Source organism: Dendronephthya gigantea, unplaced genomic scaffold (genome assembly GCF_004324835.1).
Source record: "Dendronephthya gigantea isolate DGI-Jeju-01 unplaced genomic scaffold, DenGig_1.0 000068F, whole genome shotgun sequence".
In the NCBI taxonomy this organism is placed as follows: domain Eukaryota; kingdom Metazoa; phylum Cnidaria; class Anthozoa; order Malacalcyonacea; family Nephtheidae; genus Dendronephthya; species Dendronephthya gigantea.
This window is the reverse complement of record NW_021163078.1, coordinates 838,050-859,290: the sequence shown is the minus strand read 5'-3', so window position 1 is coordinate 859,290 and position 21,241 is coordinate 838,050. Positions and strand designations below refer to the sequence as shown.

General features: G+C 39.0%; 3 protein-coding genes across 4 annotated transcripts; 1 reads left to right on the top strand and 2 right to left on the bottom strand.

The window, feature by feature from the left end:
* Nucleotides 1–105: 105 nt before the first annotated feature.
* On the top strand, nucleotides 106–5,342 carry LOC114531138 (polycystic kidney disease protein 1-like 2). Of its 2 annotated transcripts, XM_028552790.1 has the most exons (6): nucleotides 106–322; nucleotides 433–663; nucleotides 818–1,073; nucleotides 1,153–2,107; nucleotides 2,209–2,424; nucleotides 2,665–2,768. In XM_028552790.1, exons 1-6 carry the CDS (start codon nucleotides 257–259, stop codon nucleotides 2,675–2,677), a joined length of 1,737 nt encoding a protein of 578 aa, XP_028408591.1. In that variant the 5' UTR covers nucleotides 106–256; the 3' UTR covers nucleotides 2,678–2,768. The 2 variants fall into 2 exon arrangements, with proteins under 2 accessions (XP_028408591.1, XP_028408590.1); XM_028552789.1 differs by lacking the exons at nucleotides 106–322; nucleotides 433–663; nucleotides 818–1,073; nucleotides 1,153–2,107 and adding an exon at nucleotides 2,961–5,342 and having other exon boundaries at nucleotides 2,350–2,424; nucleotides 2,665–2,830.
* Nucleotides 5,343–6,620: 1,278 nt separating this feature from the next.
* On the bottom strand, nucleotides 6,621–8,877 carry LOC114531118 (kelch-like protein 40). The gene has a single exon (XM_028552767.1). The coding sequence runs from the start codon at nucleotides 8,654–8,656 to the stop codon at nucleotides 7,046–7,048; it is 1,611 nt and encodes a 536-aa protein (XP_028408568.1). The 5' UTR covers nucleotides 8,657–8,877; the 3' UTR covers nucleotides 6,621–7,045.
* A 4,380-nt stretch (nucleotides 8,878–13,257) lies between these two features.
* On the bottom strand, nucleotides 13,258–16,188 carry LOC114531060 (the record flags this gene model as incomplete). Its single annotated transcript, XM_028552703.1, has 5 exons — nucleotides 13,258–14,079; nucleotides 14,427–14,514; nucleotides 14,860–15,105; nucleotides 15,793–15,894; nucleotides 16,080–16,188. Coding segments are annotated over 5 exons (828 nt in total), but the record flags the coding sequence as incomplete, so codon positions are not given.
* Between the last annotated feature and the right edge of the window lie 5,053 nt (nucleotides 16,189–21,241).

Below are 21,241 nucleotides of genomic sequence, written 5' to 3'. Positions count from 1 at the left end.
AGCCATTCAACATATCGAACAGTTCCACAATGAAACATATCCGAATCCAGACACGACATTCGGTTCTCGAAATCGACGTTCAACTCCGTGCGAGGTCGGCACAGGACGTGTTCGTCGTTCGTGTGTCCTCATTCGTCCCCCGCCGCCAAAACCCACCGACCCCCCAAACGGAAAACTTGTCATTCTTTCAGCGGAGAATCTCGGCTTTGATGGAGAATATTTTTTCCCGAATCAAACTCCAAACTACAACTTGACGATGTTTGAATCGAGCTGTATATTTTGGGATGTGTTGAACGAAACGTGGAGAGGAGAAGGATGTAGGGTGAGTTGTTTACTTTGATTATCATGCGACTGTAAGAAGCGAGCTTTTAGAGTAGAGAAATCAGTTTTCTAGTCATTTCAAACTAAAAAGCATACTCTTATAATCTTCAGGTCGATAGAGCAACGAACAGAGAGCAGATTGTATGTTACTGCAACCATTTGACGTCGTTTGGGAGCGACCTTCTTGTTGCACCAAACCCAATTGATTTCGATTCAGCATTCAGCAATTTTGGCAGCCTGGCTGAGAACGTTGCTGTGCTGGTTTTAATATCAGTCATTATTGGCGGGTATATCATCGGAGTTATTTGGGCGAGACGAGCCGATAAGCGAGATGAGATGTTGGTAAGTGTTTGTTAACCTAACACAGGTTTATATGCCATGCAATACCAGAGGTCAGTATAAAACCAGCGAAAAACACATTCGTGAAGTATGCTCCGATGAGGAACTCTGGCACAGACATTCACGCAATAACATATAAATTTCTAAATACCATTAGGTTGGTCCTACAATCCTCAAACCAAAAGGAACATATTACTACATTATTACTACCGCCACTGGCAACAGACAGGGAGCAGGAACTACGGCAAAAGTTGTGTTCAAAATGTCAGGAGATGAAAGCGAAACTCTACCGGTTAGGCTACACGACCGTGAAAGGCCGTATTTTGAACGAGGACAAGTCAATACGTTTGTGATTTCCTATCCTCGCGGTGTTGGCGATTTAAACTACGTTCAAATTTGGCATGATAATTCAGGTAAGAGATTCCGGTCAGGCAAGACATATTTGTAAAAGTTGTTCTTATGTTATTTTCTTCCTCGTTTTTTTCGTTTTAGGATCTTCACCATCTTGGTATCTTAGCAGATTCTACGTGAAAGATGTTCAAACAGGCCAAAGCTGGATTTTAAACTGTGAGAACTGGTTGGCAGTTGAATCGGGTGATGGCAAAGTTTGCCGAATTCTTTCAATTTCGAATGAACAAGAGTTGGCAAACTTCAACCATGTATTCTCGAAACAAGCCGTAAAAGGTTTAGCTGACGGCCACTTATGGTTCTCCATTGTCTCCAGACCTCCAACTAGTAATTTCACGCGTGTCCAACGTCTCTCGTGCGCCCTATGTCTGCTGTGTTGTACGATGATTACAAGCGCAATGTTTTATAACATGGGAGGCCAAGGTCCAAGTCCATTTGCTGTTCACATCGGATCATTGGTTATCGACCTAAAACCGTTTGTGATTGGCTTACAGAGCAGTATCATTATCGTCCCAGTAAATGTCCTGATCGTGCAAATTTTCCGCAATCTGAGACCGAAAGTGGAAAAACCAAAGAAGAAAAAAAAATCTAAAGAGGAAGTGGAAGCAGTCAAAGAGCCCCCAAGGAGTGTCCATGGTATTCAAGTGGAAAATCAGCAACCACCTCAAGGGAAGCTTCCACATTGCTTCATCTACTTTGCGTACGCGCTTTGCTATCTGGCGTCAGGCGCTTCGATATTCTTCACACTACTTTACAGTATTCAGTGGGGAAAGGAGACATCGACCGAATGGGTGATTGCCATGGTAACATCATTTTTCCAGTCAGTGTTACTGCTGCAGCCAATCAAAGTGGTGTTGGTTGCCCTCATGATTGCGTTGTGCATCAAGAAAGCCAGCGATGGAGAGGATATTTGTAACGACGATCTCGTGGTTAAACAGCAAAGCACGAAGCATCAAACACATCGTGAAAACGCGATGGAGCTCGAGAGAAGAATTCAGGCAATTGGCCAGCCCGCGACAAACATCAGTAAAATCTATAGGTTAGTTTGAATTTCATGTTTAGGAGCACAAGCCTGGCTTGTAAGTATCAAATAATACAAATCTTAGACGACAGCGTTAATACTTATTCTCTTCTCTTCAGACCTCCCAGTCCAGAAAAGCTGAAGAAAGCGAGAGAGAAACGAATAAAGGAGATCAAAACGAACGCAGCTTTGAAAGAAATCTTCGCATTTTTCTTCTTCCTCATTTTACTCATGTATGTAGCGCAGTACCACAGGGATCCCAATACATACCTGTTGACAAAAACCTTGTACGAAACTTTTGAAGTACTGGATGCATTTGGTTGGATTTATCTACGGTAATGTGACAAAATGCAATATGCGTGAGAATGGCTATAAACCAAGGCTTAAAGGAATTACGAACAAATAGACAAACTAGCGTTAAGACAATCTTCCGTTAAGACTTTTACTTTTGTCTTTAGTCGAACCAATTAAATTGCACAAAAATCGAATGAAGCAATTCGGAAAGCTTCAGGAACTTTTTATTCAATAGAAATGTTGCGTTGCTATCGAATTAAATGCATTTTTTACAACCTTAGATCTCAGATGTAGATTCCCTGTGGATGTGGTCACGAGAGACACTCATTCCCGGACTGTATTCAACAGAGTGGTACAATGGCCGGAAGATTAAAGAAGGTTGGATTGCTAACAACGAGGATTATCTCGTGGGCGTCCCGAGAATACGATTACTTCGTGTGGAAGAAGGTATATGTTTTGGTATTTTTACAGCTTGCAAAACCAATAAGTTGACAAACAAAATATGGTGAATGATTTGAAAAAAATAAACAGAAAATCTTTACAGCAAGACATCTAGCATGTGTATTTGACTTTCCAGATACATGCCCCGTTTCCAGTTATTTTGAGGACATCATTCCACATTGTTACGATGGCTATTCCGTTGGTGATGAAGACGGTGTTACCTATGGAGTCGGATGGAAACCTTTGCACCGTGGAAATTCCAGAAAGCGGCGAGATATCAGGGGACCGGAGACCGAAAAAGAATGGATAGAACTCCTAGCTGAAAGTGAACAGAATGCGCCGGTCAGACACAAGAGAGCTCTTGATCCCATCATGGGAGGACTGAGTGGGAAGAAAAGAAGGAAAAAGAAGCGGTTATTGGCAAGCACAAAACCGAAAGTTTATGTTGTCAACGACAATGCATTATTGCCAGATGGTACAGTTTTGTCCTGCCTCGAGAGATGGCGTCATCAGAGCATGGTGGAGCTACGAGGGTTCCCTTACTGGGGCACCCTGACCATGTACAGTGGTAGCGGTTACGTAGCAAACCTTGGTTATAATCCTATCACAGCCTACACTGTGGTCGCAGACTTGCATTCGAACGGTTGGTTTGACATTCAGACCCGAGCTGTTTTGGTGGAGTTCACCGTATACAACGCGAATACGAACCTCTTCGGGATCCTTACCTATTTCATTGAACACGGACCTTCATCCGCGACTGTGGTTAGATCCGACTATCAGGCAGCCCGGTTTTATCTTCATTTGAACGGCGGGCAAACACTAGCTCATGTTTTGGTCATATTCTTTATGCTCTACTTTCTTTACAGAGAAGGAAAGCTTGTCTATAAGCAACGATTGGCGTACTTCAAAGGTTTCTGGAATTGGGTCGAGGTAATTCTAATCGTCTCTGAATTTTCACTTATCGTTCTGTTCCTTGCACGTTTGTACGAAGTCGACCGAAACATTCATCAGCTCCGAGAGAATCCGAACGATTACGTTGGTTTCCAACACGCCGCGAATGCTGACGCGTTGATGACCTACGTGATTGGAATCCTTGTGTTTTTCTACATATTGCGTTTCCTACGGCTGCTACGATTCAACAAGAACTTCCTCGCGATTGGTAAAACATTGTCGAGAATAAGCTCTCCAATCCTGAGTTTCTGCCTACCATTTATCTCCGGATTCTTCGCATTTGCAATGCTGGCTTTCACGATGTTCGGCACTGAACTTGAGGAATATAGTTCCTTTGTAAGAACTTTAGTCACTCAATTCAGTATAACGTTAGGAGACTTCGATTTCGAGGCGATCTTTATGGTCAATCCAACAATTGCAACACTCTACTTTTTCTCGTTTATTGGATTGAATGTGATGGTGTTAATGAACATGTTCATCGCCATTATCAACGATTCCTATGCCGAAATACAAGAGGAAACTAGCGAGATTGAAAACGAACTGGAGATAATCGAATACGTAACAACAAACGTGACTGGGATTTTCAACAGCAAATTTTCCCGTGGTAAGGTTGCTCCAGAAAAAAAGAAGAGGAAGAGAAAGAAAAAAAAGAAATTGCCTGCCTTTGAAGAGTTCTCAAACGAGCTTGATGAACGCGGAAGGAAATTGGACATTCTTGTGTTTGTCTGTGAAAAGAGCATGGAAGAAGATGAGTTGGAAGAAAGGAAATTCTGTACAGTACCAGAGGACAAGAAGCAAGATATGTTCTTCAGATTGCTGTGTTTTATGGAAAATATAGATGATGAAGAGGATGATGAATATTGTGATTGGGATGATGAATCACGTGATTGGGATGATGAATCACGTGATTATGATGACGAATCACGTGATTGTGATGTTGAATCACGTGATTGTGATGATGAATCACGTGATTATGATAGCGAGAGGTATAGTGGTGAAGAATCCCGTGATACGTCTGCCGAAGAACAAGCTCCAGGCGGTCATGATGAATAAATAAAGAAAGGATTAAAAATAGTTTTATAAGTGGAATGCGTACAATAATCAATATGAATTGCATTTTAAGACGAAAAATGACCAGAAATTAGCACTTAATTCACGTCTTATATACAAAGCGGCTGGCCAGATTTAGAATCAGCCGTGATATTTTTCGTGCCCCTGACTAGTGCCTAAATACGCACAGTACCCAGAACACGCAGCTCAAGACAATGGGCCACTGTCAGTTCCGCGCGATGTGGATGGCTGCAAACTTATAATTGCTTTTTCTTAGGTTGGAACATTTTAGCGAGGCTTAACGATAGTTTTTTCTCATCTGTACTTATATTATAGATCAGTGCTAACCGCCATTCAACCGTGACGAGCTTCGAACAGACCATCGTTGGTCCAGAAACTATCGTTTTGTTATAAGCTATATACTATTTATTTATTTTATTAACAATGTTTAAGCATGTGCACGTCAAAGGCAATGGCAACAGCCACACATATCATGCAATATATGGTCTCATTAAAGCAGTAACCCAACCATGGTGTTTTGTGTACCTATTAGATTTTAGGGTAGAAATAAAGCGAAAAACGCCTCAATTTTGACCGAATTTACAGCAATAGTGTGTCTGTTGACTGTTTCAAACGACTGCTTTCACAGACCCCACAGTCAGATTCCTTTATGACTGTTCTAAGGAAAGTATAATCTCATAGTCATCAACGTGCATGCTTGGAATCTAGTAATGGAAGTTTAGTCGCCTCTGTTAGGTAATGTTGGACCCATATCGGCCGGCTTTGAATGCTTGAACGAACGCACAAACTTACAGCAAATTCGTCTGAGCTTCAGACGATGATTATGTATCATTTGCCTGATGATAGACATTTCGTTTGCTGTTGTCAACCAGTTTGAACGAATCTTGTTTATATCTCGAATGTTTCGTCAAAAAGTTTGCATCGCAAATATTCGCTAGCGCATGTACAGGGTGTTTCAAAAAAAACGCAACACTTAATATTCTAAAATTCATATTGTTCATAAGCTCAATAGATTTTATGCCCCTGGGATTCTAAAATGGCTTCTAATCGTACAGTTCAACTGCTAATAGTCAAATCAGCTAAACTAATAATGGTGCAGCTAACAACCGAACAACGAGTTTTTATTGTCGTGCATGATAACTTGAATGCTAACTGTCGACCTTGTAAAATAAGTTGTAAATAAAATTTTACTCGTTAAATACTTTCAATTCAGCTCGTTGGTTTACGCATCCGACTTTGTTTACCGACGATTGTGCCGCTAGAATATGATTACAAGCTTTCTCGCATTCCTGGGGCCAAACGTCTTTTGTGTTGTAGAACAAAGAGGATATTCATGAATATTAAGTGGTTGCGTTTTTTTTGATACACCCTGTAGACACACGAGGCAACTTTACCTTAACAAACGACAGCTTGCCACCCAAACTTTACACACACATAACTGTCCTTTTCTTGTCACTTACCCAAACGTAGCCACACTTAACCACAAGACTACTCAATTATCAAGTCAGACTTTCAATCTGTTGTCTCATTTTCCACCTCCAAAACGACGTGACTGTCGCTCGACGAACACACAACGCCGGCATTTTCAAATAAAACTCAACAGCTCATTTCATGCAAATTTGTCAACTTGTCAAATAGTGAAAATCTCCTTTGGGACATACGTTACGTATGGTAATCACCAAACAGGGTGTCCGTAGAAACCCAAAACAACCCAATCATCTATTGTTACAATCTAATACCATAGCACTTTATTGAAGTCTGGATCTTGGCGGGTTCGTAAACACAATGGAATCTGCAAAATTTTCTATGTAATAAATACACTACAGGGTGTTACTTAATATTCATAAATATCCACTTTGTTTAACAACACAACATTTTCGAATATTAGGTTTTGCATTATTTTATACACCCAGTACATGGCACTTTGATTTGCGGGATAGGTTATTTATTCAGAAATATCTTGTTTCCGTGTTTAAATAACAATATTGAATAACACCGTATTTATGTAATACCGTGTTTAAATAACAATATTGAATAACATGTATGTAATCATCAGCGTCATGTCATGTCCATGATTTTAAAACTAAAAGGGCTTATGCTTATATTCCAACGAAATTCAAACGAAACTATTTAAATTTGAACGACCTAGCTAACGCAAAAATTTATTGTAATTGTAAATGTCAAATTCAGGCATGCATACTATTTTCTCGTGGAAGGTAAGAGTTCAGCAAATGCTTTGGACCTGGCGGAATTCATAGAAGGAAGATACTCCCATTTAGAAGCTCCCATAGTAAAACACTCCACTGAATCAAGTTCGTCACTATCATCATCCACACCGCCCATAACAACAATTGTACTTCCAGTAATAACCGCGCAACAATCGTATCTTTTCTGCAACATGAATGGCAAGTTCGTGATCTTGCCCGTCTTGCAGTCATACATGAAAACAGCATTCAGAGCTTTTTCATCTTTGCCGAGACCGCCAAGAATAACGGCTTGACCTTGCCAACGAACAGTCGCCATTCTCGTGACGGGATGTGGCAATGGTGGCATCTCCTTGCATTCATTCTTCTTTATGTCGAACTCAAACACACTGTCCACAGCACTTTCACAAGATTCCGATTTCTGTCCTCCCAGGATCAAAACTTTATCTTCGAATACCTCAGCGCTATGACAGCCTCGTGGTTCGGGCATTCGGCATAACTCTTTCATGATGCAAGGAGTTCCAAGTTGTAATTCACCAATAACGTTACACAATTCCTCTTCATCTTCATTATTCCCGCCAATGTGAATTATACGCTGTTGGTAAACAACAGTTTGATGATAAGCATATTTACATGGAAGTTTGCTTAAAAATTTCTCCCATTTCACCAAATGTAACTCGTTGAGATCCATTGTATCTATTGTCCTATGCTCCCCGACAACAAATACCTTATCATCACAGATAAATGATGACGCTCCTTCGTATTCTTTATTCATTGGCGAAACGTTAAACCAAGCATTCTTCACCCAGGAATATATTTCTGAGGGTTCATCATCCATTCCATAACCGCCTGCGATCAAAATATCGTCCTTGTGTTCACTTATCATTCCTTCAGCAGAAGATGGCAGTTTGCTCAATGGTTGAAACGCATTCAACTTTTCTAACATTTCATTCATCACGAGTTTGACTTCTTTCAGACTTTCTTTTACTTCTTTCTTCACTTCGTGTTTAATTTCATCAAACTTTCCAACAATCTTTTCCATTTCAGCACGATTGCTCCTAACCTCGCTACGGTTAGATTCCATTTTTTCATCCAACTCCGTCAGACGTCCTTCCATTCTTTCTACAGCTTTCTGTATTCGTTCATAGTCGCGATATTCCACTTTCCGGAAGCCACAAACTTCGGTCTCGTGATGGGCCTTCTCTCGTTTGTTTATCTTCTCACCACAATTCTCGTTTGAACACAACACAGGAGCATAGCCACAATTCTCAACATGAGTTTTCAGATCTTCGACACAGGTAAACTCAGGGCATCCACGACTTGCGTATTCGCAATTAATCTTTAGCTTTAACAAAAGATTATTCACAACACGCGGTCGCCGAAGCGTATCCACAGTCAAATGCTCGTTACATTCAGGACAATTTTGCCGATTTACCGTCAGATGCTCGGTGATGCAGACAAGACAAAAGATGTGTTCATTATTTCTACACATTCTTGGTTCTCTCAGAACATTGTAGCAGATAGAACAGTGCAGATTTTCGTCGACAGTACTTTCAAACCGGCTCGAATCGTAGCCATATTTCTCATACGTCGTGCAAAAAGCCATTCAGTTGAATACTGACTCTGAATTCGATCGCTGCTTATTGTTGGCGTAAATAAAAATCGTACTAATAGTAAAGATATCTCTTGCCTCTACTTTCTGTTTACTTCAAGTATATCCAGAGCCAATTCAGACAGCATCAGATGTTGAGGTTATGAGAACACTTCCGCTTTTGTCCAGCACTGACTTCGCGATAACGAAACCATACAGTCAAACCGGATGTTCTGTCCCCCCGTATATACGGTATAATCAATATTGCATGATTCATTAGCAAATCGTCTAGCAAGTTGGACAGGACGTTCAGCTACATCATTTCATCTAATTAAAGCCGGTTTTCCACTAGCGATATTTTTTGCGCGAAGCGACTTTATTCTTTATTCTGTATTTGAGCAATTTGTTCCAGATGGTTGCAGTTGAGAACTCTGAAACAAAAGTAAAATGTCGCTTCGCGCGAAAAATATAGCCAGTGGAAAACCGGCTTAAGATTCCCACTTCCATTTACAGTATCTTCCATCTGAGTAGACAATACAATTTGGTATACTGTAAACATGTGAACGTGTGTTTTCGCGGCAAAAAGCAAGTAGGAATCTTAATCAGATGAAATGATGTTGCTGAACTTCAGGTCCAACTTGCTAGGTGATTGGCCAATGCAATATTGCCTACTGCAGAAATTAGGAATGCTGCTACGCTTGCTCCCTTAAACCCGCTGCACACGAGAGCTATCAGCTAGTTTTTCGTGAGGAATTTGCCTCGAGAGGCACTGCTAAAGCTCCCTAATAGCTCACGTGTGCGGCAGGCATTAATTTTTATTCAGTGGAAGAGCCCAGTTAATTACGTGATTAGTTAATGATCCGTTTTGTGCAACGCAGTTAAGTGGTGTAGTTAACTAATCATATAGTTAAGGATTTAATTACAGTGATTAGCGCTAGTCATAGTTAAAGTTAACTACGTTTTTACAACCGACCCCTGATGCGGAATCAAAATAATGATTTTATCACACATTGCGTAAACTCCTCAATAAACAAATTCACGAGGTATAAACATCAACGTATAAGCGACACGCATATACCAATCCTTGCGAGGCTTTTCTGAAAACGTTATATTACTAAATACTACCGCTACTTTAGAAATTCAAATTACAGGCTGAACACGTATCGACTTTTTTACCATCGAGCAGAAAATTTAATTACGGAAAACATGTAGCGACTTGAATACATGTTAATGATCGCCTAAACTGATCTGTCTGTCAACTGATCATATTAAACGTATTTCTTGACGGGTGGTAAAACTTCAGCAACTGCACTGTATCTTGCTCTATTCATACCAGGAAGAAATTTCCATGCATAACCACCCATTGTAAAACACTCAACAGAATTTACGGGTTGGTGTTCCTTTTTCCAACCACCCATGACCACGATGGTATTACCAGTAATAATCGCGCAACAACCAGATCTCTTTTCCAACATGGATGGCAAGACTGTGATTTTACCCGTCTTGCTGTCATACAGAAACACGTCATTCACGTTTTGGTCATTCTTTTTACGACCACCAAGCATAACTACTTGATCTTTCCAACGAACTGTTGCCATTCTCATCAAGGGATGTGGTAATGGTGGCATCTGAGTACATTTATTATTCTTCGGATCAAAGTATAACACACTGTCCAAAACTCCGCCATTTTCAAAGGATTTTTGCCCACCAAGAATTAATACTTTATCATCAAAAACTTCAGCGCCATGACATTGTCGTGGCTCAGGCATTTGACACAACTTTTTCATAACACAGGTTGAGGAAAGTATTAATTCACTGACCGTATTGGACCAATTTTTATCATTTAAATTATATCCACCAATGTGAAAAACACGCTGTTTGCAAACAACAGTTCGATGATCATCGCACTTGTAGGGAAGTTTACCGGGAAATTTCATCCATTTTAATGGAAGTTTGTTCAAATCAATTGTCTCAATTGTTTGATTCCTCAATCCCGCAACAACAAAAAGCTGACCATTGTATATAAATGATGAAGCGCCGTAATGGTTTTCGTTCATTGGCGACACTTCGAACCAAGCATTCTTCTCCCACGAATATATTTCTGTATGTCGCTCATTTTTGTGTCCACCTGCAATTAAAATATCTTCTCTTTGTTCCTTCGAGCTTCCATCAGCCGTTGACAACGGTCTGACGGCTTCTTCAAGGATATTTAACTTCTCTATAATTTGACTCATCACGACTTTAACATCGTCGACGTCTTTGCTCACCTTTAAAATATCTCCTTTCACATCCTGTACTTCTTCTCTGACTCCCTCGACTGCTTTCCTCACTTCACGCTCTGCTTCATTTTGAAATTCGTTTATTGTTTCCACTTTTTCATTAATCCTCTTGTTAATTCTCATTAAACTTCCTTCCAAAGTCCCAACAATCTTTTTTATCTCAACGTGATTGTTCTTAATCTCTCTGTTCGTCGCTTCCACGTTTTCATTCAGTTCGATAAATTGTTCTTTCAGTACCCCGGCAATGTCTTCCTGTATAATTCCCTGCATCCGATTACAGTCAGGGGGATTTACTTTCCGAAATTCACAAACTTCGGTCTCATGATGGACCCCCTCTCGTTTGTTGATCTCCATACCACAATTCTCGTTTGAACACAACACAGGAGCATAGCCACAATTCTCAACATGAGTCTCCAAATCTTCGACACAGAAAAATTCAGGACATCCACGATTGGCGTAATCGCAATTGATTTTCAATTTGGACAAAATGTTATTTAACACACGCGGTCGCCGAAGGGTATCCACAGTCAAATGCTCGTCACATTCGGGACAATTTTGGCGGTTAACATTGAGATGCTCTGTGATACAGCTAAGACAAAAGACATGATCGTTATTTCGACACGTTCTCGGTTCTTTAAGGACGTTGTAGCAGATTGAACAATGAAGGTTTTCGTCGACAGTACTTTCAAACCGGCTCGAATCGTAGCCATATTTATCAACTCTTGAAGGGCAATATGCCATTCCTTACAGCTCGCTAAACATTGCTCTACATTTCGTCGCTAAAATATACACCAATGATGATGTTTCAGAAAAATTTCCCCCGACATTTTCAAACATATCTCAAAGCAAAGTGCAACACTTCCACTTTCGCTTTGCTAATACAGCGGATTCCGGTTTATTGCAAAATAACAAGCGTTCGCAACGCATGTTGGGTCGTTTAGAATATGACGTTTGAATTTTGAAATGTCACACGGTTTTGGCGCGCATTCTTGCATGTAAACATATTCGAAACGCTTGCGGTATTTTAAAATGTGGATAGTCATCAGAAATGGCGATCCTACAATCATGGAAAGCACTTTCTTTCAACACAAGCACTTTTCTTAAAGCACTTTCTTTCAACAACACTGCAACTATGTCAAAGCATAGTTGTCAAAGGCTCAAAGCACAAATGGAACGCTCCGCCCATTTCTTGGAAACAGTGAATGTGACATTTTAAATGTCATATATTAAGACCCAACATGCGTTGCGAACGCTTGTTGTTTTGCAGTCAAATGGAATCCGCTATAATTTGCATTTCGGAATCGAATGTTGGTTTAATCCGAGCTTCCGCAATTGGGAGAAATTTCTTTCAACATGGCCACTATGGAGAGAGCATGGAGAGTTAATACTGAGGACAAATATTAGTTATTCTTTTCGAAAGTTCTATGTTCCCTCCATCGCCATCCCTATCCAGCTGTGGGGACAGCTATGTACAAATGACTTGTAGAAGTCCTGATTTGTTAAAATTTTAGGATAAATCTTTCTTTCGTTCTCACAAGTAGGAAAAAAACAAATTCCCGTGGGGGGGTTTTATTCTACTATAAGGACGAACACTGCCTGGATATACGTAAAAATTGATAATCTGCATTAAGCATATATTTTCCCACGTCGTATAGGTGCCTCAACAGTTAAGTGTTTATGCTTTTATCGTTCAAATCCTTTACTGACTGACAGATGTTTAAAGTGGCTATGACAAAAAATTTTACCTCAAAATTTTATATTCTAAAGATTACTAAAAAAACTGATAATTTTTTTGTGGAACTATAGTAACATGCTTTTAAACCCTCACTGAAAACCTTTGCTATGAAAAAATCTTATCACCAAATACATATCTAAACTTTAAATTACATCCGTATACGTATCAATTTCTAAACTAACGATAAAACATATTTGGTTTTTGTAAAAAAATGTTTTTAATTTGCATTTCTAAAACGTCATTGTACGTGGTTTGTGGTTTGATGTCACACCGGCAATATGTGCATATGAAATGACTTGAATATTTTGAGGATGCAAGTCACCGAATTTTATTAAAGAAGTTAAAGTCAAGTTATGCCGTAACCTTTACTTTTGTAAAAAAACGTTCGTGATATAGTCATTTCAAGTGGCGTATAAAGTCTTTCTAAATGCATTGCGCTTTGTTCCGATGACCCTATTACCATTGGATTTGAACATTCAGCAGCTACTAGCTGGTAATATATGAGGTGCTAACCTGGCCAACCTCGTACGCAGGGTTTTATTACCTCCGCTTCGCGGTCCACGTTGCCGTTGTAACCCGGCTTGATTTGGACCACTTTAGAATAACAATTTTTCATATATATATTTACATAGACTAAAATGTTTTCTCGTTTTAACAAGAGAACAAAATATTTACAAAACTATATTCACATTACCCTAGTGAAAATGTTCTACAATTTCCCGTGAAGAATTGTGTGTTCTTTGGTGATATACATATATCGTTTCTATAATTTCTAATGACCAATGTCTAAACGTTTCTAAAATGTCGTTTATGCTTTCTGATTTGTAAGAAAGTTGCACCATAAAATTATTGTCTCTTTTTCAACATTAAGGCGAGCAGAATTTGTTGAATGCCTATACGGACGTTGGCATTTTGAAAACAAACCCAAGATTTGTAGATTCGCCCAATATGGCTACCATCGCCCGCATAAATTATGCATAAAGCTGTGTGCTCAGCAAATCTCCAAAAATTGGCCGGCAGTTTTCGATGGGACATTCTCTCGGACTTCCTAATGCCATTGAGTTGAATTTGCTATCCTGTTTTCAACTCTATACTGGTTCGGGAGCATTCGGATAATTGTCGGGTAGCATCGGGATCATTTCTATCCCTTTCCTGCCTGCGCATCGACGCTGTCCTGCCGCCTGCCGTATACGACATTATTAAATCCATTTCTATTGGAAGATGACCGCGGTCGAATTTCGGCCATCGGCGCAAGATAGAATGGTGGATTGACGCTTAATGGTGTTTGGGGTGGTGACTTGGATGCGGGAGTGTACATCGGTTGGACGAATCTTGCGCTTTCTTGGTAAAGATTGCCGTTAGGTTCCTGCCCTGATATGGCGGAGAAAGCCCCTGACGCCGGTCGAGTTGTGTCGGATTTTCGTCTAAAGAGTAAGGGAAGAAAATTAGCAAAAAAACACGGGTGACACATTTACTACATTTGATAATTTTTGTTCTATATATCTGGAGTTTATTGACAGATTATTCCACCATTGAACACTTTCTTATCACCTTTGAGTGCACACGAAAAATAAGTTAAGTTTGAAACAACGGAACTAAAATTTAGGCTTTATTGCCACATAGGAGATCAGATGAGGTCGGTAGTGACAAAACTCACAAAGACAACTACATATCAATCTGGATTTACAAACATCTTTAAAATCGCCTGAGACGATAAATGTATGAGTGTTTCTGCATTTTAAAATCAGATTATTGATGAAACAAAACTTACGCTAGTCCACAAGACAAGATAACAATGACGACTGCCATAAAAAGAATGACTCCGCCAAGAACAAAATTAAGAATCATATGCACTGAATCTGAAAAAGAAACCAAGCAAAGAGTTGGTAGAGTAACCCAGCAAAAATAGTATAGTATTTTGTCTTGTGTCACGAAGGGTGTTTCCACAAATTCTTTGATTTTCCTCACACGGTATCAACGCTCATTATAAAATGATTATTTTGAACCAAACCATGCTATCGAGGTTACTTAACTAAAGTGACATAATGGTGACATTGTAAGAATGAAGAATAGAGAGTATGCACTGAGATACTATTACTGCATGTGTATATTACGGCGGTAATGGCTGCAAATAGCCTACCAGGCACTCGCTATTCAAATGACGGCTTTGTTACGAACACTTTCTTAAAAGAGATCCTGGTTACCTCCATCATCATCTGTGTCACACTCATGACTCTTCTGGCTTTCAGTTCTTCCAGCGTTTGTCTTCGTTGTTAAGGACGTGGTTGGACGGTTAGCTACCGTTAACACTTTCTTCGGGGAGGTTCTTCGAGGAGAGGGGAGGGTTTCTGGGGCCCTCGTGGGTGGTGGTAGTTTTCGACTGTAGGCTGTCATGACCCTTTTGAATTCATACGTTGGTTCGCAGTACGGTTGTTCCCATATGCAGGTCTCTGTTTGGAACACACATTATTTTAGTTTGAGTGAATACGCATAATGAAATCGAAACAGAATATTCATAAGAAAAACACAAAATAGAATGTTCATTACCATTACCACCACCACATCTCTAACACCATCATCTACTACCACATTACTACATCAAACTCATCATCTACTACTACATTACTACATCATCCTCATCATCTACTACTACACTACTACATCAACCTCATCATCTACTACTACATTACTACATCAACCTCATCATCTACTACTACATTACTACATCATCACACTACACACTACATAAAATCTACTTCTACATTACTACATCAACCTCATCATCTACTACACATTACTACATCAACCTCATCATCTACTACTACATTACTACATCAACCTCATCATCTACTACAACACTACTACATCAACCTCATCATCTACAACACACTACATCAACCTCATCACTACTTCTACACTACTACATCAACCTCATCACTACACTACACACAACTCAACCTCATCATCTACTACTACATTACTACATCAACCTCATCATCTACTACAACACTACTACATCAACCTCATCATCTACTACTGCACTACTACATCAACCTCATCATCTACTACTACACTACTACATCAACCTCATCATCTACTATTACATTATTACATCAACCTCATCATCTACTACTAACCTATTTTGGGATCGCAGACATAGATATGCAATTTCATGTGATACATTGTGCAATGACCACCAGACTTGGCCTTGAGACTAGCTTTTGTTCCGTCACCAGTACCTAGATGAGAAAAACAAATGACTTCACTACAAAGTCAATACATAAAGTATTCCTATTTATTTACTGAACTTCCTCTGGATGGGCTCACTTCGTTTTTACTTTTCTCTTACTCTACGTGACTGGTTTCCATTTAATTTCATTTTACTACAATGCAACAATGCAGTTCATCCACTGTGAAAACTTACCGATGAAGTAGTAATGGCGTCCAGGCACAAAGGATGGTTCAAGTAGATTAAATCTTGGATGAAACTCAAAGGTTTTATAGGTAATTTTCGCGGTGTTGGTTATCGCATTTTAATAGCAACTTATTCATTGTTGGATTTGTATCATCGTTCACTTTGCAGTTGTCGTAGCCATTTTTGTCAACCAGCCACAAGTTTTCAAACATGTTATAGGGACGTTGTTCTATCCAATCGTTTACAGTGATCTCACTCGGGCAAACAATCCTGATCCTGTTTTGAGGTAGAACTTTTATAAAGTACTCCTTTGTTTGGTTCGTGCCATATGATTCTCTCAGCTTACGAAATCTGAAATCAGAAAAGTGTTTGTCAGTCAATGGTTATCACTTCCGTTATGCTTAAATATACTCATCAGATGATCTACACTCTATGAATCGTCACTAGAAACACTGGAAAACATTTTTGAAATCTTTACGATGAAAGATGTATGGAAATAGTTTTTATAGTAAGAAGAATCCGCATGGATGTCTCAGTTATTCGTGTTCCAGTGATGAAGAAGCAGTGGCGTAGTCAGCCTAATGATTGAGTTCTGCTATGCAAATTTCAAGTCGTTATAATTAATGATTTCTGTAAATTCACAGTCAATGAACACCAAAATATTGGTATCGCAGGAATAAATTGTCAGGCTATGTATGCTACTCTGAATTAAGAGACGGAGAAATAACCCGATTACGGACAATAGTAGCAACTGTCTCTGTCATGGCAATGATTGTGGTGTGTTAGAAGGGGAGGGTGTTATACGTATTTCCATTAATCTGACAGTGGCCGTAGTTTGGGAAGCGGAGTGATAAGCGCAGACAATGAAAAATAATTAAGAGCCATAACTGTATGAATAGGGGAGAAAGATTGTAAAACTGGGAAACAGCATGTTGTCGATAGTAAATTGAATCGTTCAGAAGTTACATAAAAAACACTTCTTCTCTGTCAGTCATAATTTAAGAATCATCTTCTAACTGAAACTGCCATTAATCTTTGGCTACATTTTTTTAAAACAATTAGTTAAATCTCTCTAGTTTAATGAATCATGCACCATCACAATCAAATTTATAACGGAAACATTTATTTCAAGAGCTTTTTATCTATTTGTACGTGACTAAACAATTTCTATGAGACATACTGCATGCTATAGGGTGCGACCATTGACGAAATAACGGATATTATTGCTGATTGAAACTTCTGAAAAAAAGGTTTTTGCTGACATGAAGGCTTGTCTGGAGCTTCAATTCTGTATCAAAAACCGTGGCCTTTCCCTTGGTCCTTCGATGCCTTTCCGCAAAAAGTGCATGATGACAGATTTTAGTTTTCAAGTTCCTAAACTCTAATCCTTCAAAAGAAAGGTTCGTAGTTATGATGATGATATCCGGCATTAATAGTTCAGCTTAGTTCGGTAAAACTATTCAATGGGTCAATATGATGTACGTCTGGGCGTTTGGGTATCCAGCTTTGAACGACATTACGCAAAACCTGTAAGCAAACTAAACCCAGTGGAGCAGACAAGGGCATTGTAACCATGTCCATGCACTACCCAAACGAAAGATGTGTTTTTGAAATCCCGGACTAGACTTGAGTAATACTGCCATCCAGTGTAAGGCAGTCCAGTTCTACACACAGCACTGCACTTTCTTTGCCAAAACAGGTTATTATCGTAACATCCATATTAGTACAAGCTCTTATCGAGGCGCCATTTCAATTTCCACTCGGAAATCTGAAGTGTATATGTTAATGTTATTTTCCAACTGAACTAAAATATAGAGGTATATACTGATTGAAAATTATTAATTTATTCTAGGACAGAGTCGTTGACTATCTTCACAGCACGTTGCATATATCGACTATTTTTAGCTTGTGAAAAGACTATACAACTGAGTAATACAACGTTAACTTGCGAGGGAGTAAAGTTATATCGGTATATTGAACAATACAAATGAAATTGTTGATGGCTCAAATCTTAATCTGACAGTGCAGTATAGTAAATGTCTTGCAATATTCACCAACTTTTGTTGGAACTACTATATACCAGTGGGAACCTATATTAAATATGGGAAGGAACTAGTGATTATAACCATCATGTCTAAATTTACCAGTGTAAAACTAATGAAATCGTACCGGAATTTGAAGACACCTAAACTGTCGCGGAATTAAAGCCTATGGCAATATTGTAGGAAGCTGTTTTGTTCACGCTGATAGGAATGAAAGTTTGCTTTCATATAGTAACTAAAACTTAGCATGCCACAGGCATAGGTATATCTAGATTCAAAATGAAATAGGTTTTTCACATTTTCATTTCAGGACTGTGCTATATATGAAAGATAAGTGGGCAGGAATAAGAGTGACCTCCTCAATATTAAACGAAGACAGTTTGTTTAAAAATAGTGACACAATTTTTCCGTGGCCTAAACCTGCAGCGCTAGATTACTGGAGCTTTACCGTACCACACTATACATGGGAAATATAGTTTGGATTCCAATGTAAAAATAGGTTAACTATAAGCGCTTTACGTTTTTTTAAAAGCTGTATTCTGTACAATTGAAGTAAAGCTAGCCACTCCGTCTTTAGTGGATATTTTCTTTTTGAAAAAGCCCGACCGAAACTAATAATCCTCTATAAGGACTGACTTATACAGTCGCTGTTTCTGTAATCGTGCAGAGAGGGAAATCTCCACTTAATCTTTCCTTTTAAAGAATTTGTATCAAAATTTATATCGAACAAATATCTGTGTGAAATAGTTCAGTGTTAATCACGGTGTTAGCCTCCTCAAATATTTACAGCATGCAAATTCTTTAAAACCTTGGATTTAGCTAAGCCCAAAAATTTGATAACAGTGTATCAGATTTGAAAATATTAAAATCTAACAGAGATTTATCTCTTAAATATGGATAGTAAATTACGCCCGATGAACGACTTTCAGACGAAAGGACTTCAGTCTGGGTTAAAATGTCGACGCTCTTGCGTTTTTTTTTTCGGGTAAACTCAATTCATCTAATGAGCTATTCTATGCATGGACAAATCTAATTTCCTTTCAGTTACAGGAACGTTCTCATATATTGAGGTTAATAGCACGATTGCGTGCTCGGTAATTTATTTGCCACGAGTTTACAATTAATTATAATCTTTTTCTTTATATTTTTGCCGGCTCATGATCGAAGCAGTATGAAGCTCGATCATCAATCGCCGGCAATTAAGTTTCGCGCCTGGGTGCGAGATTGATTTATATCGCTTTTGTTCCACCCTCAGCAAACGTTAGCTGTCGTTGTAGATATTAGACAGTGTTTGTTGGTTTTTCTATTGTGCTCAGCGCAGTCTGTAGTTTATTAGGTTCAAGCTATGTAATATAAGAAGCGCACGACACTGCGGTGCGCGGCAACGCGACCAGAACAGGACAAACACGATGGATAATGGAATTGTATGAAGGTTATATAATCCAACGGTCCAACCACCATGATTCGGTCTTGGCAGGGTTTCCGTGTGAAGCTGACCAAACCGATTTAAAATAAACTAATTATGGAAATTCTTGATGGCTCAATTAATATCTGTTCTGCGAATGCTTTTAATTCTTAATTTACAAGACTGTCGAAGGAACTTTATTTTCGCTCAGGTAATATGCGCAGAATCCGCGTGGCTCTGTATATGCAACATCTCATTACTTGCTGGTATAAACTAAGTGGTTATATATATATTGCAGATTTCGATTAATTAAATAAATTCCTCGAACTTGGTTAACAGCAATACTGAAATAATCCACTTCAGTTTTCTATCTTAAAGACTGCATGGGAACGATTCGTTAGTACTAGTTACAATACGAGGTATTAAAGTGCCCATGTCATAAAATTGGAATTTATCTCATTAGAATCGCCGTGAAACGTAGATTACGAAAATAGTAATCACATTTGAAATTGAGTTTTTTTTCGCGGAGAAATAAAGCGATAAAGTTTGAAAATTTCAAATTTTAACGGCAAAAGTTTTTGAAATCCGCGACAGTCGGAAACTGGTAACTAATACGTCACAATAGGAACTCGCATATTGCGCCTTTAGATAAATGATAGTATGTAGTACAAGAGAAGCGATTTTATGCCAGCTAAATTCGGTCATTAAACGTGGCAGAAATATGTCTTCATCAAGTTTAGCTATTGAGAAGTTACCAAAGGAATGACACCGATTAAAATGTTTTCCTGCCAATGCAATACTAAGAAAGAACAAAAGTTAAGACCATGAACGCGGGTCAATGTCAGCCTTGTCAGGCAGTAAGAACACTTCGGACCATACATTAAGGGTCCATTGACGAACCAGATGCCGATGATAAGCTGAAAAGCTATCGCGAAATGGAGCAATCGTGCAACGATCATGGCATCGAAACTACAACGAAGACTTGATCGTAGGCGTCAGTAAATAGCAAATGTTTTCTTATGATCTTGATTGCGCGACTTGCTTTCCGTGACCCCAGAACATAATATCATTACGCTAGATATACAGTATTCAAATTACAGATAGATTCTATGGTAGTAACCTGGCAATTGTACTTAACTTAATTCTAAAGTTTCGTCCTAGTTGATCGTCATTCGTAATTGCGCACATACAGTTCACCCGGGTGTAGATAAAAGGCGGACGCGGACCCCTAATACATTTTACTGCCCTATATAAATATTAATATAGCATTATGATTGAGGTTTTCCTGTGGCTCATGAGTGCTGGTATTTCTACAATGTGTTTATGTGTAGTTAAGTCACGCATGCCTGTGTGATTCTCTGGTTTATTTTCATTACAAATCAACTGAGCTAGAGTATGAGTGGAGTTCCCATGCGCTTTCAAAAAAAATAGTTCAATGAGAGACTTAGAGTTATCAATATTAACTGAGAAATCTAACACGTCTCGCGCAAAAGAAACATATCAAATCATGTGTTTATAAACATAACCCAGTACATTTCGTTTTTATTATGGCATCTTTTTAACCAACATTCTTTAGCTGTCTTTACTAAAATGTGCGCACTCGCATCTTTTGAGACGTTATTTACCGAACCTTTATCTGTTAACTTAAACACTGCCTTCGTGTTTACAACACAGTGACTCAATTGGTCATGACTCATGGCGTATTTACAATTATTGCACGACTG